Raw genomic sequence first — 26,672 nt, 5'->3', positions numbered from 1 at the left:
ATACCCTGAGGAAACCAAAACTGAAAAAGACACATGTACCCCAATATTCACTGCAGCACTGTTTACAACAGCTAGGACATGGAAGCAACCGAGATGTCCATCGACAGATGAATGGATAAAGAAGTCGTGGTACATATACACAATGGAATATTACTCAGCCATAAAAAGGAACACATTTGAGTCAGTTCCAATGAGGTGGATGAACCTAGAGCCTATTAAACAGAGTGAAGTAAGTCAGAAAGAGAAAGATAAATATGGTCTACTAATGCATATATACAGAATCTAGACAGATGGTACCAAAGAATTTATTTGCAGGGCAGCAATGGAGGAACAGACATAGAGAACAGACTCATGGACACGGGGAGAAGGTAGGAGAGGGTGAGATGTATGGAGAGAGTAACATGGAAACTTGCATTACCGTATGTAAAATAGATAACCAAAGGGAATTTGCTGTATATCTCAGGGATCTCAAACAGGGTCTCTGTACCAACCCAGAGGGGTGGGATGGGGAGGGAGATGAGAGGGAGGTTAAGCAGGGAGGGGACATATGTATACTTATGGCTGACTCATGTTGAGGTTTGACAGAAAACAACAAATTCTGTAAAGCAATTATCCTTCAATTAAAAAATAAATTTTAAAAATAAATGAATAATTTAAAAAAAAATCTGTGCTTCAGGATTTGATTCAATACTTGGAAAGCATTTTCTGCTTCCTGCTGGTTGTGGAAGCATTTCCCCCCCAAAAAGTCAGGATGCTTGAAGACGTGGTGGGCAAGAGGTTAGGTGAATATGGCGGATGAGGCAAAACTTTTGCACCAACCTAATATCACTATCAGGAATTTCTGATAGAAAGTGATTGGTGTTTGCCAAAGAACAAAACATGGATTTGCTTCAGGAAAGGGGGGAAAATGTTTTTTTTTCCTCTTGAGTCTAAAACACACACTTTCTCACACAAAAAAATCAAAGTAAGGAAAATTAAATGCTTTTTATTAATGAATTTGCCACACAGAGATTTTGGGTGAGTTAGTCAGAGGCAAAAGTGGTCTCAGGTGAATATTTTCTAGTGGGTAAACATACATAGCCATTTGGTGGGATAGAGATAGGGGCCTTTGTCTATTTTTAGCCCATTACGTCTGCAGCCTCAGCCAGTGCCTGCACAACTGTGTTCAGTGGAAAGTCTCTTTGTGCTGAATCCAAAGCTTCAGAAGAAGCAATTAAATGTTCATGAGAAGTAAACATGGAAAAGTGGAAAAAGCAATTTTCTTCTTACAGATCATTTGAATAAAACTTGGTATCAAAGATGACTAAAGAGAAACTTTCCCGATGACGCTGTGGGTGTGAACAGTTTCATAGAGATTTTTCCTAAAAACAGTTTTGCACAATAGCTGCCAAACCTGGCCCAGATGTTTCAAATCAGTCTTCTGAGATGGTATCTTCACTGAGGTCAGCAGAAACTCTAGCTGAATTTCCTTAAATCTTATACATCCAAGACAAAATGCAACTTAGGCCTTAGGAATTTTGTACCACACTGGCCAGTTCTGTGTGGCTGGTAACCTTAGCCACCAAAAAAATGCTTTTAAATCATTTCTATGTAACAATTAGATTAAAATTTGTCCTTTCAAGTATGCTTCCTGTGGGCATTTTAGATATCACTTAAACTGAATCTCTGCTTTTGTGCTCATATGTTGGGCCATGTGGCCGTGGGGCCTATTAAAGGTTTTTTTTTTTTTTTAAAAAACAAATTTCATTTTAATATTGTTAAAACAGTAACACTAAAAACATGAGACTATGAGTATGCAGTGCCAAGTCAATCCAAATAGCAATTCTGATTTAGAATTGATGATGTGTAAGATCCTGATGGTAACTATTATAAACATATGTTCTTTGTCAAGACAAGCTCTCATCTACAGAATTCTAAAAATCCTAAAACTCCATCTCCTAAGGTACCAGCAAAGAAAAAAGGCACTTTTAACCCAAGAGCAGAGCAGGAATGGAGTTGCTGGTTACCAGGGGAGGAATCTGAGTCATCACAGCAGAAGGTTAGAAAAGGACAGTGCATTACACAGGGTTCTATGGCTTCGGAGAACACTAACTAGTCTAAACTATACTTTTAAAACTTTTTTCCCCCAGTCCTAAAATTCACCCAGGAGAAAGAGGCTGGTGTAACTGCAAAGCAGAGAAAATGGATCAGCCTGGTGGGCTGCTCCTAGTCAGAGAGGTCGAATGGCATCTTGCTGATGACCTCCCCATTCTCATCGACTATGGTGTGGTAGACCCAGCGGCGGTTGCAGCGGCAAGTGGGCCCGCACTTGGTGGAGTTACACCTGGGGCACGGGTAGAAGCAACCCTGGCAGTCTTCATCAAGGCAGTCACACAGGTCAGCCTGATTGAAGGTGAGCCTGCCCTTTTGGTCATACTTGTTGCCTTCGCGTTTTACAGGAACAAACTCATTCTTCCTTGCCATTTGCCCTTCCTTTATCAGCTGCCTTAATTTAGGGTTAAAGTTGGCTACCTGAGGCCCGGGATTTTGAAATGACAACCGTTTTAACTGCCTCTCCACCCGTTTCATCTGCTTCAGTTCCGTCTCACTTGGTTTCTCAGGAGACCTTGGACGTGCAGGTCTCTCTCGCACAGAACTGCTTTTTTCTGCTTGTTCACTCATTTCTGCTCACCTGGGGACACAAACAAAGTCAGCAACCATGAGGACGCTGGAGCTGGTAAACGTCATTTCAGAATGGGCCTATGAAGTTTTTACTTCAAACCTGGGTTAAGTGGATAGGAGCAAGTTTATCAACACCAACAAATCTTTGGACAAAAGTGCTTTTAGCAGATAGTATTTCCTCCTTTATTTAACCATCTCTTTTTTCTATCAACTGTTTAAATAACCATTCATGTTGGTCTAGACTAGTACTTCTCAAACATTAATGTGCATATGAATCAGGAAACATCTTGTTAAAAACTAGATTCTGATTCAGTTAGGACTGGGGTGGGGCCAGAGAGTCTACCTGTGTAATGTATGCCCAGATTATACTGATATTGCTAATGCCAAACCTACTTTGAGTCTCAAGGGCCTAGAGCTAAACCAATAGTGATCAGGGGCATCAATTCCTTTGCTTTAATAGAAACCCAGTTATTCTTCTTAGGTGAGTGGCCCGAGGATAGAAAAACAACAGTTTTTATGTAAAGAATCTCTTTCTCTCCACAATCCCCTCCACCACCGCCCCCACACAAGGCAAACTCTTGACTTTTCCTCCAGCTAAATTGGTTTGAACAAAGAAAATACTGTTTGAATCACTTCAGATCAATAAACATATTCCTTGTTTCTAATGACTGTAGTAAGTAATGGAAATTGGATGGTCATTTTTAGCAATTGCCTTTTGTCTTTAAAACATCAGCACATTAGCTGTGGTTTATTTATTTCATTTGAAGTGACCTCCAATTCTTCTCAGGAAACACTCTACAAGCTACTTTAAGGTAATTCATCATATTGAATTAGTGACTGGTTTCTAAAAGGCTTTCTAAGGTCAGTACACTCTCAAGGACTTTCAGTGTCATTTCACCTCTCTCCATGTCTCACTGTCTCTGTGTGTCTGTCTCTTCCCTCACCACTCCCCCCATCCCTCTGTTTCTCTCCTAATTGGCCCATGTCCTACAGACTCCACAAAGCTTCCCAAACTACTAATAACTTAAAGTAGAGAGGAAGAGGATGCCCATTTCTTTAAGGATGTTCTGCCTAGCTTCAAGAAGCAAACTGGCCAAAAGGAAGAGAGACAGAGGATGGGGCATCAGCTGTGAGAGGATCAGCATACTAGAGAAAAATTCCCTTTGCTTCTCACTGGAGAGTTTCAGGCAATTCCAGAGGAGTGGCCACACTCTGTTTGATACATACTACCTATTTCACACAACAGGTTCCCTTTTAGGTCTTCCTTGGCATTTGAACGATGTAGTGTCTACAGAGAGGGAAAAGCAAATGATTCCCCTGAATCTCTCTCTTGAATTGGATTTATTTGCCAGGATCTTGTTGAGTAAATACCCAGGACAGAAATAATACAGTTTCATAATTTCTATCTAAGTTACTCCAATGTCTTGGCAGGTCTAGAACATTTAGTTTTTTCATTACTCTTATTCTCTGAGTTGTAATTTCATAGTTCACTCCTTACCTTACTTTTTTTGGGGGGGAAAAGGGTAGCAGCTACCTTTCTGATCCATTACCCTAGGCAGAGGAGCCTCAGGCCTCACACTGCCAGGGATCAAACACTAGCACTGTCTTCACCACTAACTATCTGACTTTAACTTAAGATGACTTCAGCTGCTTAACCTCAGTTTCCTCATCTGAAAATGGGGATAATAATAGAACCTTCTCTATGGGTATGCCCTAAATTAGGTGCAGTGAGAACTTCAAAGATGATATAAGACCAGGTTTCGGGACTTCCCTGGTGTTCCAGTGGCTAAGGCTCCATGCTCCCAACGCAGGGGGCCAGAGGTTCGACACCTGGTCAGGGAAGTAGATCCCACATGCTGCAACTAAGACCCAACACAGTTAAAGAAATTAAAACAAACAAACAAACAAACAAACAAACCAGGTTTCTGCCCGCAAAGGTTTGGCAATCTCCACCAGAGAGATCAAGTGTCTGTAGCTCACTGCAAGGACAGGGAAAGGTGGTCCAGTTCAGATTCTGAGAACCCTATGGGGGGTGGGGGTGGGGTTCATAATAATCAAACATCAATAGAGGCATCCCTATTTAGAACTAAGCTTTATATCTTCTTTCTGCACCCCCCCCCCCCAGTTTAGTGAGGTGCTCAGTCACTCAGTTGCGTCCAACTCTTTGCAACCCCATGGACTATAGCCCTCCAGGCTCCTCGGTCCATTTTCCAGGCAAGAATATTGGAGTGGGTTGCCATTCCCTTCTCCAGAACTAAGCTTTACATCTTAAAGAATTCCGGTTCATCCCCATAATGGTAAGAGAAGTGAGTGTGTGTGTGTTTGCGTGTACAAATTTGCCACCATAATTCAGTCTAAAGCCACTATTTTTTTTTCATTCATTCAATAAATATTGATCAAGAGTATATCATATATGCTAGGAATTGTGCCCTATTTATTGCAGTCACAATTGCACACAGAAGTCCACAGTCCTTCAAGCAGTGGTCCTTACAGAAATGAATAAATTGGGGTAAAAATCTTTTACTCTTCAATTAAGCAAAATATCTGTATAGACCAATTTTAAGGCACAGTATTTGTTTTTGAAACAGGCATCAAGACTCTGTTGGAGAAACTCAAAGTTTAGTCATGAATACCTGTGAACCAAACACAAAACTGATTCTCAATACCTTTACAGTAAAAGCAGAGTTTGTTGCCTGTCTGAATGTTCCATTGTTGTTCCACTGATATTCCTTTTATTTTTAGAGTATTAACAGTTATTAAAAGAAAACAGAATCAGGTTACAATGAGACCTTTTACTGCAGGAGCACTGTAATAGCCCAATTTGCTGGATACTGAAAGTAAAATCACCAGACAGCTGAACAGTGTGGCCATTTTATGTTCAGCTATAGCACACTCAACCTTTGACATGAGATATGTTTGTGAACCAGAATTGTTAGCTTAAACCCCAGGGCCTCTTAAACCCTTGACCTCTCTCAAAAATGTTGGGAGGACATGTTGAGGCAAACAGTTTAGGGAAATTCAAAATAGAAATAAATGCTCGGTGAATGCATTTGAACCCTTGACATTCCAATCCTGTTGGTCAGGAAAGATCTTGGTATTTTCACAGGGAAATATTTTTTCTGTTGAAATCACTTTGAAGGTAACATTATTTTCTTCTTGTCACTCAACAATTTATTTACTTGTCATGAAGTGAAAAAACTCTGAGCCCAACCACATAGAAGTCTTAAATGCATGAGATTTCTCATTATCTTTCTTAACATAGTTCTCTTAGTCCTTAAATTACATGGTGCTGAAAATATCCTTTTTGTGTTTCTTTTCTGGATTGTTCTCCCTCTGAGCAATGGTTACCAGAATCTTTTAGAATGACATGTATTTGCTAATTGGATTAAAGGCGAGATAATGGAAGACTCTTTTTCCCCAACTATCTGGGTGATATTCTTAATCTGGAAAACAGATGTTTCAACATCTTTTTGCATGTTTGCGTTCATAATTACAGTAAGATTTCAGAATATTCAAAATGATTCCAATTCACTTTCCACATAGTTGGAAGCAGGAAGCCATTAAGATGAACCCCTTTCAACTTACATGTAATAATAGGAGGTGAAAGAAGATAGAAAAGGGAGAGAGGAGTCCATTAGACTTGTTCTTGGTTGATGTTTTTTATACTTCTCTCAGCTCTCAAAACTGTCTTTTTGTTTAATTCACTTATTGAAGCAGTTGATGCTTTTTATTATCCCATGCACATAGATTAAAAATATTAAAATATACTTACTCAGTGGAAGATGAAAGATAATCCTTATTTAGATGGTTACACTACTTTCACCGAAGACAGTCCTTTTACCTAAAACACCATAAAAAGGCAGTTTATCATCTATTCATTAGGGGGAATATGTGTTACATATAACACACAAATAAAATCTCCTGTCCTTCCCAATAATTGTGTCTCTTAACTTTCATCTTTCATCTAAAAATGTTTATACAAGTTTTGTAGACCATTGGTATTTGAGAAAATGGGAGGAAAATGGTTATTACTGAAATAGACTTCATGAAAAATAGTTTCAAATGTTCAAATTATGTTAAAAAAAAAAAGCAAAGGGGGCAAAAGAAATCTTATTCCAGTAGTACCCTGGCTGAAAGTTTCAACAAATTTAGTCTTTTAAAAAAACTTCAGTAATAGTAATAATGAAAGAGATCCTTTTCGCTTAACAGTGAGAATGATTAATTTGGCATTAGAAAAACTTCACATTTTCCATAACTGATACTGGGAATCAAAGATGTATGGGAATTTTGTCTATATTTGAGGTTATACAAAAGCCTTGATGTATACAGAAATGAAGATTCTTGGGTCCTGCACCCAGAAATTCCAATTCATTAAATCTGCGGGGTTGCCTGTGACTCTACATTTTTAACAAACAGCCCTGGTGATTCTGATGTTGGTGGTCCAGGGACCACACCCGGAGAAGGGTGGTTGTGTAACTTAGTTCTGAGATTGTAACAGAGCCCAGCTCTGCCTGCCATCCTCTGCTCACACAGCTGTTGCTAAATATCCTTCAACAAAGATCTTTAGGGAGACGACTTTCATACAGTTTGATATCTTGAGATACATTCTGAGTGATCCGCAGTTATGACAGTTAAACACCTTTGATTAATTCACTCAACTCTTCCTGAAATTAGTGAATATATGAGGGTGTATCTGGTAAGTGTCTACAACTACACTACATATTTGGCCAGAACCCTCTGGTTAAATAGAGGTGGGGCTGCCTATTCACCTAGATTTGAAATACAAATCAAATATTAGAATTTAAATGAAGGACTCTTAGCCTACCACCATTATATACTGGGGTCTTCCCTGGTGGCTCAGAGGTTAAAGCGTCTGCCTGCAATGCGGGAGACTCGGTTTCGATCCCTGGGCCAGGAAGATTCCCTGGAGAAGGAAATGGCAACCTACTCCAGTACTCTTGCCTGGAGAATCCCATGGACTGAGGAGCCTGGTAGTCTCCACGGAGTGGCAGAGTCGGACGTGACTGAGCCACTTCACTTTATTATATACAGGAGAAGAGATGATGTCATTTGGAGCAAATCATAAGAGACAGCGCCCATAGATTAAAAAGTTGTTGAAAGGGTAAAGAGAAGGGGTTGAATTTAGACAAAGATCTGGTTATTGTGATAACTGGTATACAGTATAGTCTGTTTTGCTGAATTTCACCAGCTCGTGCTTCTGTTTATCTTCCTAAATAAAATTAGATGTGTTCCAGCAAGCAGAATTTAAGAAGGCTTCTGGTGAATTCTAGACTGTCTCTGAGTAGTGTGTCCCTCATCACAAATACCTGGAGTGGGGGAGGATCAGAAAGCTGCCACGCCCACGGAACTGCTTTTCTCTGCCTGCAAAGAGTGCTGGACCAGTTCTACAAAGGAGGCCAGACAAGCCCTTTCAAATGAGGCACAAGGTAGAGTTCTATGGGATCCAACTATTTATTTCTTCCCTCCTTACCCACCCTTCTTTTCTCCTCTGTTGACACCCTGCAGAAGGGAAGTGTGGAAGAATGTATTATTTGTTCATAATTTTTCCTTCTATTCTCTGTATTGTGCCATAGTTTCGCTAGGTAGATTATACTTCTTCATCCCATTGACCTTGAAATTCACCATATGACTTGCTTGGGCTAAGGGAAAATGGGCACAAGTGATCATTAATGAGTTCTGCGCTGAGATATTAAAGGGCATTGCAAAATTCTGCCAAATTCTTCTTGTATTTCTGTCATGTGCCATGAGAAGTGCATACCCCAGGAAGCTGCCGACTGCAAAATGAGACACATATGAACAGACCTCAGTCTGATTCACAGCCTTAAGCAGAGCTGCCATAAGTGACCCACAGACACATGAGTAAGAACATCAATGGTATCGCAGTCAACCACTAAGATTTAGGGGTGGGGTGTTTGCTGTGCAGCAGCATCATAGCCTTAGCAGAAGAGCACACCAGGGTGACTGCCATTTACTTGGGACTCACTCCTTGCCAAGCACCACTAACAGAAGCTCCTTTATTCTACAAAATTTCCTTCTGAGATCTGCTCATGCTTCCATCTTTCATGAAACATCTGCTCAGAGAAGGCAAGGACTCATAGCTAACAAGTGGCTAAGCCAGAAACTCAAAGTCACGTGTCCCCACGTTCAAATATTGCATTGGCCAAAAAGTTCATTTGGGTTTCTTGGGACATGTCATGGAAAAACCAGAATGAACTTTTTGGCCCACCCAATACAATGATTGTTTCATGGCTTTTTCCTATTTTCCTGCAGTTGAAACCACAGGTGATAGCAACAACAACCACATAAAACACAATTTCACTCTTTTATGAAGGGCACTTTCCTGGGTCTTTTTTCAATCCTATTACTAATTGGGATACTTAAGTTCTGTTTAGTTCTGCTCTAGATTGAATCATAGCCCATGAGATTTGAAAGTCATCAGTTCAGAAAGTATTGTGCTTTAGAAACCACAGGAAGGCTTAAAATAGATTGGAATATTCTGAGGTTATAGGTAGGAGAGAAAATGTACCAGATAAAAATCATTTGAGCCAGTGTTTTGAGCTTTTCTTGACTAAACCAGACAGACTCCACAGAATCTACTCAGGATCCTCCCTGTAACCCCACTGCAAGAGACAACCATTCAGAAAGCACCGCCTTATTGTTGCAGTGACACTCAGAAGGAAATATTTCCCATCTCTGGCTGCCCGTTAGAATCACTTAGAGACCTTGAGGAAAAAAAAAAAAAAATCTGGGCACTGCTGACAAACAAACTCAATCGACATTTCTGGATGAGAAGCTGAGCATGTTGTTTTTTTTTTTGTTTGGTGGGGGGAATGTGAATTTTTTAAAGTTCCCCAGATATTTCTACTTTCTTTGACCACACTGAGTAGTGTGCGGGATACTAGTTCCCAGATCAGGAAGCAAACCCTGGTCACTCCCTCAACCCCGTCTGCAGTGGAAGCATCGAGTCCCAACCATTGGACCACCAGGGAAGCCCCCCAGGTGACTCTAATAGGCAGCCAGAGTCGCGACCCACTAAGCTTCACTGGTGGCTCAGATGGTAAAGAAACTGCCTGTGATGTCACAGACCTGGGTTCAATCCCTGGGCTGAGAAGATCCCCTGGAGGAGAGTGTGGTAAGCCGGTCCAGTATTCTTGCCTGGAGAATTCCATGGACAGAGTAGCTTGGTGGGCTACAGTCCACGAGGTTGCAAAGAGACAAGACGGAGCGACTCAACAACAACAAATGCTAGGAGATGGAGACAGAAAATGCATTTGCTGATTTGCTGATATTTAACATTAAAAGCCAATTCTAGTCAATGACTCACTCATGGAGACTGGAGTGTCAGCTGTGCATGTCTTTGAACTTCCTACCTACTCTCCGATCATCATTCTTTACCATTTCTCTTTCCTCCGTGGAATATTTACTGAATCTATAGTTATTTACTGAAATCCACATCTATGTTAATTCCTAAAGTGGTGTTTGCCAAGTGCTAGACTGTAAGTTTATAGATTTTTAAAGAATTCACTAAAACTCTTATCTGCTAGCTTAAAGAGGAGAGATGTCAGTGGCCTCATTAGCCAAATAAATAAAGCCCAGACTGTCATTTATAGTGATTGTATACATGGTTCATACTCTCCTATGAATATTTTGGAGCACTGATTCTAGTTTAATTTGCACATACAAATTCCCAAGGATTAGCTGTGACTGGCATAGCCCGAGATTGAGACATGTATGCTATCTTGGTCCTGCATACAGAGACCCCTTGTGGCACTTAGCTGACTGCCTCCCAGGTTATGTGGGAAACTTTCTATTTCTTTTACAGTAAGATACACAACTCTCTTACTGCACTGTCGGCAACTGATTTTTTTCAATGCATTTGAATGAAAATAATATCTAAGATTTATGGAGTATTGTCTATGTGCCAGGCACTATCCTTAGTGTTCTACACGCATTAAGTCATTTAATCCTTAACTCCATGAGGTAGATGATCTGGTTATTGTCCTCATTTTAGAGAAGAAAAAAATGAGGCACAGAAAAATTAAGTAAGGTGTCTAAGGTCACACACCTATTAAAGGATAAAGCTGGAATTTGAACCCAGAAAGTCTAGTTCCAGAATCTGGATTTTGAGCCACAAGAAATACCACATCCCTTAGTAGGTAGGGGACTGATCTGAGTACATTTTAGGAGAGGCTGTAGAGCAACCAGGAGTCTCGTCACTGCTAGTGGAAGTGCAAACTGGTACAACCACAAAGAAACGGTTTGATAACAGTTGATACCTACTAAAGCTGAACACCTGCTACCCTATGACCCAGTAATTCCTGGGTACATATCCCAAAACAGTGCATACTTGTGTTGATAAGGGACATGAATTCGGGTGTTCATAACAGCACTGAACTGGAAACTACCCAAAGGTCCATCAACAGGAAAGCGGATAAACACATTCTAGTATATTTATACCGCTGTGCAGCAATGAGAAGAAAAAATGTACCACTACACAGAGTAATAAGGAAGGCTCTCACAAACTTAATGCTGACTGAGAGAAGTCAGGAAAAAGGGAAACAGGCTATATGTTTCTATTTATATAAAGTACAGAGGCAGGCAAAAGGAATCCCTGCTATTAGGGGTCAGGCTATTGGTTACCTGAAGGGGGAGAAGCTATGTCTGGAAGGAGTATTTGGGGGAGGGGGCTTCTGGGGTTGTGGGTAAAGATGTATTTACTTATTTGTGCTATGTGGCTTGTGGGATCTAGTTCCCAGACCAGGGATTGAAACCATGCCCCCTGCAGTAGAAACACGGAGTCCTAACCACCGGACTGCTAGGGGAATCCCAAGTCCTCTTTATTGATCTGGTTATTGGCCACAGCATGTTTAGAGTTCTGAAAGTTCAGTGAGCTTTACATTTAGGTTACATGCACTTTTCTGTATGTACACTATCTATCAATAAAAAATTTGCAAGGGTACTACCTGTGATCCAATATTACCTAGAGATAGGAGATTTCATTAAATATTTTCAAATAAACAATGCATATGTAAGGAAAGTAGTCATTCCAGGCAATCAAAGAGTAAGTTTCTGCTATCTCTAGTTCTTCCCCCACTTTTCTGCATTTATCACAAATGCCAACCTGATGATTTAATAAGAGAAAATGATCAACTGGGTCAGGTATATGGAACGGGTACAGTGTGCTTGCCTCCAGACAGGAGTTCAAAGGCAGGGTAACTGAGAGTTGTATGAAAGTACAGTTGGTAGGAGGTATCAAAACAAAGGGTCCCAGGCTCACTCCCTTTGCATCTCCTGGAGCACTCACGAGGGTGTGGAAATAGCTTGCTTTTGTAGACATCTTCAAGAATGAGGAAACTGAGGTCTCTGGTAAGAAGTGACTGACTCCACATGACACTCTGCCTAAGGGCAATCCCCTCTGAGGAGAGAGTCACTGGAAGCGGGTGCACCAGCTCACAGTAGGAATTCTCACTACTCCTGCTCACCTGTCTGAGCAACTCATCAGCCACCCCTTTATATTTGAGGGGTAGAGCCCAATCCACCATGTCCTGTTTATCCCACTTCTGCCCTGGACAGAAAGACTTCATTAACTGTCACAAAGGCAATGCTTTACCAGTGAGAGCACTAACTTCTGTTTGCCTAAAAAGTATGCCTACAAAAACCTTTCATCACTATAGATGCTGTCAGCCAAGTTCTTTCTGGTAAGTTCTACAGGGAAGAACTTTTGATTCTAGATCAAAAATTATAATCAAAACAGCCACAAAATTCACCTCTGTTATCAGGCAAGACATGAACCTGGCCATCTTACCAGGCTTTCTTTTTCTTCCTCTGTGCACTGCACAGAGTTATGGATAATTAAATATAACATAACTTTGGCAAATACTTTTCTTAGAATTCTGCTGATTATTCTCAGGGGGAAAGTCAAATGTAAAGAAACTGCTGCTGCTAAGTCATTTCAGTCGTGTCCGACTCTGTGAGACCCCAGAGAGGGCAGCCCACCAGGCTCCCCCGTCCCTCGGATTCTCCAGGCAAGAACACTGGAGTGGGTTGCCATTTCCTTCTCCAATGCAGGAAAGTGAAAAATGAAAGTGAAGTCGCTCAGTCGTGTCCGACTCCTAGTGACCCCATGGACTGCAGCCTACCAGGCTCCTCCATCCATGGGATTTTCCAGGCAAGAGTACTGGAGTGGGGTGCCATTGCCTTCTCCGGATGTAAAGAATCTAGGTTGACTTAATTACTATGTTTACTCATCAATCATTCAGTGGATTTGCTTAGGGTCTTATTTCCAGTTGCATTTTAAATTTCAATCTATTTTGAAAATCAGATTTATTCCCCCCTCCCTCTCCTCATCACCTCTCCCACCACACAAGCCATGCTGGGATTACCCTTAGTCCCACTAAGCCCTTGTGGGAAAGATTTCCGGTGAGAAGTGATGAGGGAGGGAGGAAGGGGGAGAAGTGTTGGACTCTTTGCGACCCCATGGACTGTAGCCCGCCAGGCTCCTCTGCCTGTGGAATTTCCCAGGCAAGAATACTGGAGTGGGTTACCATTTCCTTCTCCAGGAGATCTTTACAAGCCAGGGATCGAACCTGTGTCTCTTGCATCTCCTGCATTGGCAGGCAGATTCTTCACCACTGAGCCACAAGGGAAGCCCGTCCTGGCTTACCTGAGTTGATTTAAGGTCCCTTTCATCTGGGAGGCAAAAGAGGAAAGATCTCTGGATAGAGGGGTGACGGAAGACAAATTCTTAACCTGGTATCTGCCCTGTGCCTGATCTGATGAGAGTTCTGGGGCCCCCTAGAGGGAGGGGTCAGTGCCTAATGGCTGAAGGTGCTCTGTTCATCAGAGGTTCTGACATGTTGGGCCCAAGAAGGGGTGATGTGATTATTGTGCAGAGGATATAAAATGTGAAAAGAAAATTACTCAAGATAGAGTAAAAAATGGCAAGAAGGGTCATGCTCCCCAGACCTACTCTTCCTGAGACCATCACACAGCACTAGGGCTATAGGACCTTAAAGCGAGCGCTGGAGAATGGCAAGTCATAGAAGAGAAACAGAAATAGGTGCCTACCTGGCAACCATGAAGTACCAATAGGTACGTGACAACAAACACAGCTCAGAAGAACATGGGCAAGCGTTTTCCTAACTACCTGGAAGATACTTGCCCTGTGAAGTCCCAGGGGCATCGAGGAATTTCTAGTGGCAGTTGGAAGATCAAGCCACTCAAAATGGCTGTGTTCTTGCTCTCTGTCTCTCCCCTGTCCGACTAGTGCCTACTTCACCTACACCCTACTCGCAGGACTAACCTCCCCACCTCCTTGTCCCCCCGGCCCCGCTAACTATAGCTTACCATACGGGTGATGAGGAGTCTGCTCCTCAAGTGGTTTCTGCGATCAGCCGTTTCTGCGCAACGGTAGACTTGGGTGGCCACGCGTATGGGTTCTTATGTGCGCATGCGTGCTTGTGTGGGCATCCGCGTGCGTGCGTGGTGCCCGAGTGCGTGCCTACGTATGTGCTTGCGTGCATGTGTGCGTGCGTGCGTGGTGCGTGGCTGCGTGCGTGGTGCGTGGCTGCATGCTTGGGCCTCTGCGTGCGTAAGCAGGTGCCTGAGTGCGTGCATGCATGGGCGCCTGTGTATGTGAGTGCCTGCGTGCTTGCACGCGTGCAAGTTCATCCATGTCTCAGTCTTTGACTGTAGCCTGCCAGGCATTCTCCAGCCGAGCATAGCCATTTTCTTCTCCAGGGCATCTGCCCGGCAGGGATCACCCGAGGTCAATTCCCATACAATTGGTAATCCTGGCTTCCCCCAGCAGTGAAACCTGCCAACGTGTCCGTCCTGCCTGGTTGCTCCTGCATTGCACGCGATGGGATGTTGTTCCAGGACCTTGCTTGAGACAGACAGGGTCTTCCATCGGGTAAACCATGATGTCTTCGTCTGTGTCGCTGACTTACGGCCCTTTCTTTGGTCGTGAAATGGGGCAAGTGAGGCCTTGCTGGCCTGTGGGATGCAGCAGAATAGTGGTCTTGGGCTAGGAATCCTTAATTTGGGCATTAATGTGTGTGTGTGTGTGTTAAATTTTATTTAGTTTTTGGTTGTGCTGGATTTTTCTTGCTGCTCGGGGGCTTTCTCTAGTTGGAGAGAGCTGGGGCTTCTCACTGCCGTGGCTTCTCTTGCGGAGCACTGGCTCTGGGGCACGTGGGCTGGGTAGTTGTGGTGCACCAGCTTAGTTGTTTCAGGGCATACAGACAGGGAGGGATTGAACCAGTGTACCTGCATTGGCAGATGGATTCTTTTCCACTACGCACCCAGGAAGTCCAGTTTGGGCATAAAAATGTGACATCATTCATACCCAAACTGCTAAGATCTGGGAAGATTTTAATTATTCCACAGTAGGGTGTGTTGCCCCATCTCCTTGGAGAAGATTATACAGATGGTGTTTTGTCAAACTACTTCCATTATATTAAGGTGCTCTGTGGAAAGAATATTCAATAATCAAAATAGTTTGAGAATACTGGATGAAATAACATTAAGTAGGTGTCTTGACTGAAAAACTCATGTCATTAATGTGCTAATGGGGCAGTGAATCTTTGTGTCAATCAGGATATGCTAGGTTATGCTGCAACAAAAATTGACTCTACAATTTCAGTGGCGTATATCAACAAAGGTTTAATTCACTAGTCCTGCCACACATCATCTTCTCTTTGGGACCTAGGCTGAAGCAATAGACTATTTTTCATTTGTTAGTATTCAAGAGAAATTTATCTTTATTTTTACAGAGAATAAAGTGCACAGGCCTTATGATTTTCTGTGTAGAAGTGCAGGGAAGTTAATGCCCGTGGGACAAACTTTGATCAGTGTAGAGACAGGAGACAGCAGAGAGTCAGCAGCTAAGTTCCCTATGCGTTCCCTCTCTGATGGGCTGTACTGGGGCACAGTTCTTTCAGCTTGGTACCTGGTGGACACACCTGAGAGAATCAGGTGTTTCTCTCATGGAGTTTGATGGAAAGTTTGTTGGGAAGCAGAGTGACCAGTATCACAGGACATCCTCTTATATTTGAATATGTATGCATTTATTTGGCTGCTCGGAGTCTTCGTTGTGGCACGTGGGATCTTTAGTTGTGGCGTGTGAACTCTTCTTTGCGGCATGTAGGATCTAGTTCCCAGACCAGGGACTGAACCCAGGCCCCCTGCTTTGGGAGTGTGGAGTCTTAGCCACTGGAGCACCAGGGAAGTCCCTCACCTTGTATTTGAATGTCTCTCTTTTCTCCTCACTTTAGCTGCCATGGATTATACCTCCCATGAAAGCTTTAGCATTTAAACCTTTCTTCAGGCTCTGTTTTCCAGGGAACCCAGGCTAACACAGTGTGGGAAAATATCAGGGCTTTCTGGTCTCATAGACCAGTGGAATTGTGCTATGTTAGGCCTCCTTGGTATTTCTCCATCTCACAAAGTACACCCTCAGCTTTGCACATACTGTTTCTCTATATGGAACATTCTTCTTTCAGACATACGCATGGTTTATTCCCTCACCTGCTTCAGGTCATTGCCCAAATATTGCCTGCTTACTGAGACCATCCCTGCTCTCCTATTTAAATTTGCACACATAAACTGCACTGTATTCCTTCACCCCCATTTATTTTATTTCTTGTTATTTCTAGAATAATAGCTCCATAGTATATGTCATCATTCTTGGTAAGCTCCATGAGAGGAAAAACATTCAGTAAGTATTTGTGGGGCAGCTGGATGGATGGATGGATGGATGATAGATGAATGGATGGATAGAGTGATGATGAATAGATGAACAGACGGAGCAGTCGGTGATAAGGAGTTGTTCTTTTTCATGGTTCAGGATCTCTGTAAATTGGTATAAAAAAAACTGCAAATGAACTTCAGTTTCAGGATTCATGGGCAGTTTAGAAAAGAACTGTTGAATCAAACTGTGCTGACTGTTTTCTTCAGTTACTCCCATCAATAGTTGAGCTAATCAATTTTGGAAGGCGTCCTAGTATGCCTTCCAAACAGTCTCATTAGGCTGTTTGAAACTATTGATGTCAGAACATTGCACTCTTATCCCTTCCTTTTTCATCGTTAATTAATGGATTAAAAGTCCACTATAGCAGTGTTAAAATCTAGCCCAGGAAGAAGGTGGTCCTGGGCTGGCTAGCTGCATTTCATTCCATCTGATGCTGCTGAGGCCTGGCCATCAGTGTGCATTTGAGGGGGACAACAAAAACCCACCGATAAGATGGCTGGAGAGCTTGCTAAGTTTAGAGGCATCCATTAAAGGACTCTCCTTTTTAGCGAAATGGAAGTTTGTTCTTTAAAAATTTTGTTTTGAATTATTGATTTATGTAGAAATAAAAGAGGTCTTGGATTTTTAAGCCAGATCAGCTTGGGTTCACAAAATCTTTCTACCTATATTACGATGAGGAAAGGCCATCTGTTTGTCTAGAAGAGAATTGACTCGCTTTTGAGTATCTTGTAAAGTGGCAAATGATGAACCATTTTAAGTGGGTTGCTTTAGTTATGTCTACAGTTTGTTTAGTATTTTAACTATTTATAAAGCACACCGTCATGTTGGGAAATGAGTATAAACCCTAGTTTGGGTGGTATCTGGATGTTTGTAGCCCTTCTTTAGCACCTATAATTCTAACCATAAGAGCTTCTACTTAGTGCTTATGTTGATCCAGGAATCACATTCAATGCCTCCAGTATGCTGTTTTTCCTTCACAACAATCTTAGGAGCGAAATATTATTATCCCCATTTTAAAGCTCAGGAAACTGCCATTTAATGGGGCTAAGAACCTGCCCAGGGTCTTATAGCCATTAAGGATCACAGGCATGGCTTTAGCATGTGTGTTGTTCAGTTGCCCTGTCATATCCCACTCTTTGTGACCCCATGGACTGCAGCACGCCAGGCCTCCCTGTCCCTCACCATCTTCCGGAGTTTGCCCAAGTTCATGTTCATTGCATCAGTGATGCCGTTCAGCCATCTCATCCTCTGACACACTCTTTTCCTGCCCTTGATCTTTCCCAGCATCAGGGACTTTTCCAATGTGTTGTCTGTTTGCCAATACTGGAGCTTCAGCTTCAGCATCAATCCTTCCAGTGAATATTCAGGCTTAATCTCCCTTAAGATTGACTGCTTCGACCCCTCGCTGTCCAAGGGACTTTCAGGAGTCTTCTCCAGCACCAGAGTTTGAAGGCATTAATTCTTTGGCGTTCTGATCTCACAACCATACATGATGACTGGGAAGACCATGACTGCCATACGTGACCATGACGGGGAAGCCTTGACTATATGGACCTCTGTTGGCAGAGTAATGTCTCTGCTTTTCAACGCACTGTCTAGGTTTGTCATTGCTTTCCTGCCAAGAAGCAGTTGTCTTCTGAATTCATGGCTGCAGTCACTATCTGCAGTGATTTTGGAGCCCAAGAAGAGGAAATCTGTCACTACTTCCACCTTTTCCCCCTCTATTGGCCATGCAGTAATCGGGCTGGAAGGCATGACCTTAGTGTTTTGAATATTTAGTTTTAAGCCCACTCCTTCACTCTCCTCCCTCACCCTCATCCAGAGGCTCTTTAGTTCCTCTTTGCTTTCTGCCATTAGAGTGGTAGCATCTGCATATCTGAGGCTGTTGATGTTTCTCCTGCCTATCTTGATTCAGACTTGTAACTCATCCAGCCTGGCATTTCTCATGATGTGCTCTGCGTATAGGTCAGACAGAGTGACAGCAGACAGCCCTGTCACACTCCTTCCTCAATCTTAAACCAATCAGTTGTTCCATACAGGGTTTTAACTGTTGCTTCTTGACCCGCATACAGGTTTCTCAAGAGACAGGTAAGCTGGTCTGGTATTCCCATCTCTCTAAGAGCTTTCCCCAGTTTGTCATGATCTATACAGTCGGAGGCTTTCGTGTAGTTGATGAAACAGAGATAGCTGTTTATCTGAAATTCCCTTGCATTTTCTATACTGCAGCAAATGTTGGCAATTTGATCTCTAGTTCCTCTTCTTTTTGTAAACCCAGCTTGGACATCTGGAAGTTCTCAATTCACCTAATTCTGAAGCCTAGCATGCAAGATTTTAAGCATGACCTTACTAGCTTGGGAAATGAGTGCAATTGTCTGATGGTTAGAACATTCTCTAGTACCACCTTTCTTGGGAATTGGGTTGAGGATTGACCTTTTCCAGTCCTGTGGCCACTGCTGGGTCTTCCAGATTTGTTGACATAATGAATGCAACATTTTGATGGCATCCTCCTTTAGAGATCTGAATAGTTCTGTTGGAATTCCATCGCATCCACTAGCTTTATTAACAGCAGTGCTTCTTAAGGCCCACTTGGCTTCACACTCCAGAACGTCTGGGTTTGGGTGACTAGCCACACCATTGTAGTGATCCAGTTCATTAACATCTTTTTTATACAGTTCTTCCGTGTATTCTTTCCATCTCTTCTTGATCTCTTCAGCATCTACTAGGTCTCTACCATTTTTTATCCTTTATTGTGCCCATCTTTGGGTGGACTCCATGCTTGCAGACTCCTGAATCCAAGCGCTGGGGTTTGAAGAAAAAAGGAAAAGGCTATATAAAAAGTGTTTAGCTCTAAACTCTCAAGTGATAAAATTTAGATGATTCAATACTACTGACATATTTTTAACCCTGGTAGAATCCACCTTGTTCAGGAGGAGGGACACACACATGCACACACACACACACACACAAACACTCACACACAGATACACTTTTATTTATATGCACATACACATTCACACACACCAGCCCTTGGCCATTCACACCAGGGCAATTAGCAGACACTCGTATTCTGGGAGCCTTCAGGCTCAGAGCCAAGTTAAAAGACAGACCAAGTGCATAACTGCTCTGAGCACCAATCTATAAAGGTATTACCATTTCTAATGGAAATCAGAAATATGGTACCATTTAACTCAGATCTCCATGTGTGACTCCTTCTATAACCATCAAACTGCAAATCAGTCCTGCTTTAGCTCAGTAGACAGTAGAATGACAAAAACTGTCCTGGCACCAGTTCTACTCCCTCAGTAAGAAACTGTTGCATTAAGATTGCAAGGACACCATCAGAAGCACATGTCTAATTCTTAGTTTGCCTCAGCTGCAACATATCTTGGTCCAGACCTGTTTGTGCAACGGGTGTTCTACTCTGTTTCTAGTGCTAAAGTACCAGAGGCCTGAGCACGGTGCCCAGTCTTCTATTCCAACAACATTGTCCTCTTCAGCCCTCATGTGTGGTCCACCACATGCAGGCCAGTGCTTGTCTCTGCACTTGGACTTTCCTTCTGATCCAGTGTGGAATTTGTGGAACAGATCTTGATTGCCTCACTGGCCTTCAGGCCTCTCCCAAATTTGACTTTACATATTAGATTTCCATTTGGGCTTGGGGCAAATACTTTTCTCTTCCTGTTATTTGGCTATCAGACATGCTGCTAAATCTCTCTAGCCTTGGCCTGGTCTAGCCTAGCCTTTGGCCTGCCTGGGATCAGCAGCCTTCTCTGGCTTCCGAAGCATCCCAGGAATGCTTCCAGGATACCCCTGCTTGTTGAATGTTCAGTATCTGTCCTCTCCTCTGAGTGTACACTCTTCATTCAGCACTCTCTCTCTAGCACTTCACACGGGCCCTGCCATGTTCGGTTCAGTTCAGTAGCTCAGTCGTGTCCAACTCTTTGTGACCCCATGCACTGCAGCATGCCAGGCCTCCCTGTCCATCACCAACTCCTGGAGTTTACTCAAACTCTTGTCCATTGAACCAGTGATGCCATCCAACCATCTCATCCTCTGTTGTCCCCCTCTCCTCCCACCTTCAATCTTTCCCAGCATCAGGGTCTTTTCCAATGAGTCAGTGCTTTGCATCAGGTGGCCAAAGTATTGCAGTTTCAGCTTCAGCATCAGTCCTTATTCAGGACTGCATATTCAGAACTTATTTCCTATAGGATGGACTGGTTGGATCTCCTTGCTGTCCAGGGGACTCTCAAGAGTCTTCTCCAACACCACAGTTCGAAAGCATCAATTCTTCGGGGCTCAGCTTTCTTTACAGTCCAACTCTCACATCCATACATGACTACTGGAAAAACCATAGCTTTGACTAGATGGACCTTTGTTGGGAAAGTAATGTCTCTGCTTTTTAATACGCTGTCTAGGTTGGTCATAACTTTCTTCCAAGAATCAAGCATCTTTAGTTTCATGGCTGCAGTCACCATCTGCAGTGATTTTGGAGCCCCCCCCCCTGAAAAAAAAAGTCTGTCACTCTTTCCCCATCCATTTGGCATGAAGTGATGTGATCAGATGCCATGACCTTAGTTTTCTGAAAGTTGAGTTTTCTGAATGTTGAGTACCTCACGTGGGGCCTGCCATGTAGAAGGTGATAGATAAGTATTTTTTGAATAAATAGGTGAATGTATATTTATTTACTTTGTTTGCAGGTACATGATACTTAGGATGTGCCTGGAAATATTGTAAAGATTTTATACACATGAAACTCATTGAAATTTTTTTTAACATGCCATTTATCCCATTAGACTATTTGTTCCTTGAGGACAGAATTTGTGCTGATCTCTAGTACAGTGTCTGACAATATATTTTGACTACATGAAGACATCTATAGTTTTAGTTGTTAAAATTACGTTTCTGAATCTATGTCTTTCTACTGTGAGCAACATGAAAACACACATCTCTTAACTTGTAAATGTTCATGTTTAAATGGGGAAAAAATAAAAACAAATGGGCTGTGTCATGGCCAAATTATCTTAATTTTATTTTCTTGCTTGAAAATTTCTGTTACTATTAAGTTTCATATTCTGTTATTTTCTTTTGCTGAGCTATCTATTGCTGTATAACAAATTACCCCCAAGTTCAGGTAAGTTTATATATACTAAAATTTCATCTTGCTCACCACTGTGTGGGTCAGACATTCAAGGAAGTTTCAGCTGAGCAGTTCTCATTGGGGTCTCTCACACAGTTGCAGTCAGGTGTCAACTGTGCCTACAGTCATCAGAATCTCAGCTGCGCTGGACATCCACGATGGCTTGCACAAGCCTGGCAGTTGATCCCAGCTGTCAGGTAGGACTGCAGTTTGGGTTGTCCACCAGCTGGCCTCTGCATGTGGCCTGGGCTTCTCAGAGCATGGTGGCTGGGTCCCAAGGGAGAGCTATCCGGAGAGCAGGTATTCAGAGAGAACTAAGCAGAAGCTGCCAGGCCTTGGAAGTCACATAGCATCACTTCTTCTAAATTCTATTTCTTCCAAATAAGGCCAGCCCAGGTTCAAGGCAGTAGAAGGGGAAAATTAGACCCTGCCGATTTATGGGAGTGTCAGAGAATTTGTGGCCATCTTTTCAAACGTCCACAACAAGGTTAGCCCTGAACTGATGAATGAAGAAATAATGCCTGTGTAAGCATATTTGGAAAACATGCTCTCCCAAATCCTCACTTCTATAAAAACTTGGATTCTTCTTTTCTTTTTGTCTGCACTGTGTGACTTGTGGGATTTTAGTTCCCTGAGCAGGATCAAACACAGGCCCTTGGCAGTGAGAGCTTGGAGTTCTAACTACTGAACCACCAGGGAACTCCCTGCGTTTATTCTGAAGTGTTATTAGGTCCAAAATTAAGACATTGTTTTTATCACAAGAAAAGGTCTACTTATACAAACTTCTGGGCATAAGGTGAAAGGAAGGAAAAAAGAGAAATAGAATGAAAGTCAGAGGTGGCCTCTACTTACCTGGCAGGATCCACCATTCCAGATATTTCCTCCTTCATTTGTTTCCATACTTGAAATCCCTCCAGTGAAGGCTTCTACCAAATCTTTAGACAACACTCACTGCGATATAGAAAACACTTAGAGAAGAATAGCATTTTAGTCTTTTGAAACTATTACCCCTGGGTGTTAAAGTGTGAATGAAGAGGCCCTGTTGGTTGAACATAGATTTGTTCTTATAGGCATGGTCAAAATTCCGGGAAACTTTAAAATTTTGCAAGAAAAAATGAAAAAGAACTCAGTTATTTAAGTGGAACATTCTTGTATTTGTCATCCTACAAAGGTTATATTTATGAACTAAACTTCCCATTCCCTTTAGTGATTTGGTAAATCCCAAAGCAGTGTCAAGAAAAACAATAAATTGCATCTCAGAAGCAATGAGTAAACCCTAAACGGGAATGGATCTGTTCACATCATCATCTGATATATGGAGACTGCTACTGTACAGTATTTATTAGTACTTATCTCTTGAGGTAACATCTTCAAATCAATAGTTCTTTTCTATTTTTAATGTCCTTCTGCCTTTAACCTGTTCTTATGTCCATTTTTCTTACTGAACATAGATTTGTGCAGAGGATTGAGTGTTTTTCTAGGTTATTTTTTTTCCTCTGTAGGAATAGATTGTATTTCATTTGAAGTGTGTTAAGTTGCATCAGGCTTTAAAGATTGGCAGTGTACCTTCATTTTGAACAAAACTGAAGCAATTCTCATGTCTGCTGGGTGAAAACTGAAACTTGGGTCTTATGTATTTTTAAATTATTATGGTAGAAAACACGTGACATTAAGTCCACCATCTTAACTATTTTTAAATGTACAGCTTCAGTAGTGTTAAGCATGATCACATTATGATACAACCTTTCACATCCTTATGTACTTTTTTGTGTGTGTACATCTTGGTCAGAGAAGCAAGTAGCCTCCCACCCTGTGTAGACAGGCTTGATCTGTTGTCTCAGGCCTCAGACATGGTTGAATGGGGAATTTAGAATTAGGTGTTGGACCTGTAAGAAACCAGGGAGGCATTAACTCCGTTGGACCCACTGTGCATTAGAGGGAGACATGCCATTTTCTGGTTGTTACGAGGTTACAGGATGGGGTATTATCTTTACTATATCACTGCTTGAGTTTCAGGACACTCTGTGCAAGGGTCAAAATGGTCACTCCTGTGAAACTCTCAGTCAGCTTGCACCCTTTGCTTTTAGCCATCTATGGATTGGAAAGACTCATCTGAGGATGACAAAGCCAAAATATACACCTGTAATTTCTGAAGCTCAGACCCTTCAGTTAAACCACATCTTAATACCACCTGTTCAAAAGGACCCAATAAATGTATTTTTAGGGGCTGATGTTCAGAAATCTGCATGTTAATTGATTCTGAAGTTAAACAGTGTTGGCTTGTGACTCCCCTGGAAAATAATTTTCATTGTTAGAAACCTTACCAGCTAATGAAGTAAGAGTTGTTCCTATTTTTGACATGCCAGTGATCAAATGATAGCTATGAAACTGTGTGAATTTTAGATTGCAACTGGTGACTTCAATTTTGCAATATCACTAACTGATTTCTTTGTTTTCTAGAGATATTTTATTTTTACTAACCTTTACTTTTGAAAAATTTTAAACCTAACAGAAATGTTGCTAGAGTAAGTACAATGAATTCCTGATGACCTATACCTAGATCCACCAGTTTGTAACATTTTGCTACGTTTGGTTTTGCTCTCATTTGAATTCGACGTGTATTTTCTTTATTGAGGTGAAATGTACATAATATAAAATTAACCATTTTGAAGGGAACAATTCAGTAGCATTTGGTACATTCATAATATACTCATTTACATTTAGGTCCAAAGCATTTTAATTACCTCAAAAGAAAACCCATATCCAGTAAGCAGTGACTCCTCATTTGCCTTCTGCCCAGCCCCTGGCAACCATCAGTCTGCTTTCAGTCTCTATGGTTTTACCTGTTTTGGATATTTCGTATAAATGGAATCATACAATATGTGACTTTTTTCTGTTTGGCTTCTCAGTGTAATATGCTCGGGCTTCATCCACAAGGTAGTGTGTATCACTACTTTAACCACAGACACTTTTCACTCACTTAACATCCTCCTGCTCCCACTTCACCCTACAAACACACTGGATAGGAGCTTGTGGTCTTGAAACTGAGCCAGACTCTGTGGGGCCTTCCTGGCAACGTACCCTCCATGTCTCCTACCTCTTGTTTATAAAAAGGATTTAGCCTCTTAGACCTTCCCCACGTTCCAAAGAGTATATTTAATCAGAGAAGTGAGAAAATGCAGAAACAACACAATAGCAGTCAAGCAAGACATAATTACAGCAGTTTAACCATAAAATGAAATCAAAGACCTTTAGTTCCTCCTTAAGGGTTATAGATAATATCCTGAGCCATACCTTGAATCGTTTCTGAGGATACTAAAACCATACCAAGTGTCAGAAAGTAACTGCATGCTGACCACAAGCATGTAGACCCCAGACTGGTTGGAACCAGAAGGTTGATGATGTTAACTTCCAATATACCACCCAGTTACCTCACCACACCCAATTAGAAGAATGTCCACGAGCTGATCATGCACCCTACAACCTTCAAACCTAATAATGTTGCTTTTAAAAACCCTTGCCTGAAAGCCATCAGGGGCTTCAGGTCTTTTGAGCATGAGCTACCCATTCTCCTTGCTTGGCCCTGCAATAAACACTGTCCTTTCCTTCACCCAACCCCATGTCAGTAGGTTGATTTTGCTGCAAGTCAGGCAAGCAAACCCAAGTTTGGCTAGTAACCATCTCTTCAGTCCTCTCCCGTAGTTTTGTTCTTCTTTTTTTTAAATCAAGTGCCTCTTAGGGGAAAGGTGGCTATTTATTCAAGTATATGTGTGTCGTATCCCATAGACTTATTTAATAGTTTAAATGGACATAAAGAAGAAAATACCCAGAGATAATCACACTAAATAGCTATATCACTCTGGATATGTCACTTAATCTCTCTTACACTTAGTTTCTTCACGACGAGACTGGATCCAAGCCCTAAGAGTCATTGTAATGAAAATTGTATGATTCTATTCCCGAGACATTCTGGCTTATTTGTTCCTTAATCTGTTATTCCAGAGAGCTACTTTTTCTCTGTGGTATATTAGAGTAAAACTGATACTGATGAACCACTGGGTGTGTGATCCTGGAGGTTATAAACCATAGCTTATATGAGTTTACAATTCAATTGGGGCTATGAAATAGATGAGCATGTGACAACAGGGATATTTATAACCAGAGGACAAATCTTGTTAGGAGGGATTAAATATTCATTGTTGAACAACATACGTACCCTGTAGAGAACCTGGTAGACGTGCCAACAAGAAATATCAGTCTGCCCTCGTCTTCACGTGTCACTGCCCTCTTTGATTTGACCAGTCATCTGTGGGTCAAATGGCTACAGAATGCTTCTGGAAAGCAAGAGGCATTTTAAAATTAAAGTTTACCTAGCTGGTACACCAGACAGAACATTCTCTCTTGAATTTTAGTGCTCAATTTGTTTTTATTTGTCCTAAACTTTTATTATAAAACTTTTCAAACAGACAGCAAAATTGAAAGAATTTTACCATAAACCCCTATATACCTACCTCCTAGGATCTACTGTCAACATTTTACTGTACTTGTTTTATTATATATTTATCCATCATTCTATCCATTCATTGATCCATCTTTTTTTTTTTTTTAAGGATTTTGAAGTAAATTACAGATGTCCTTATGCATGTCATTAGAATTTTAGGCTTTGTCAGTTTTTCTTTTGATGTAAAATGTATATACAATGAAATATGTAAATATTAAAGTATGCATTCATTGAGTTTTGATAGCTGCACACAACTGGTTAATCCAAAATGCTATCAAAGCAGATAATGTAGCATTTGTTTTTTATTTAATTTTTATTATAAATATGTTTTTCTAAAAAATGTGATAGCATGACTAGTTAAACTGAAAGACTACAGTCACCCGCCCCTTCCTCTCAGTCTCATCTGTCTGCTTCTCAAAGGCAAGTACTTTCAAATCTTTTACCTATTTCTGGGAATTCTTTCTATATCCCTGTATAGAATGTTAATACTTCTATTTCTTAAGTTTTCAATTTTAGAATTATCTCTTGGTTAGCTATTTGGAAGAATAGGATTTAGCTACCTCAAACAATTCCTTAAACATATACTTTTTCTTCCCTCCACC

At 41.6% G+C, this 26,672-nt stretch overlaps 1 protein-coding gene across 1 annotated transcript; it reads right to left on the bottom strand.

The window, feature by feature from the left end:
• Positions 1 to 2,205: 2,205 nt before the first annotated feature.
• Positions 2,206 to 2,661, bottom strand: LOC128070446 (ARL14 effector protein-like). Its single transcript, XM_052663759.1, has one exon. It carries the CDS (start codon positions 2,659 to 2,661, stop codon positions 2,206 to 2,208), a length of 456 nt encoding a protein of 151 aa, XP_052519719.1.
• Between the last annotated feature and the right edge of the window lie 24,011 nt (positions 2,662 to 26,672).

Source organism: Budorcas taxicolor, chromosome X (assembly GCF_023091745.1).
Source record: "Budorcas taxicolor isolate Tak-1 chromosome X, Takin1.1, whole genome shotgun sequence".
NCBI lineage: Eukaryota > Metazoa > Chordata > Mammalia > Artiodactyla > Bovidae > Budorcas > Budorcas taxicolor.
The sequence above is the reverse complement of the archived record's forward strand: the minus strand, read 5'-3'. Positions and strand labels throughout refer to the sequence as shown.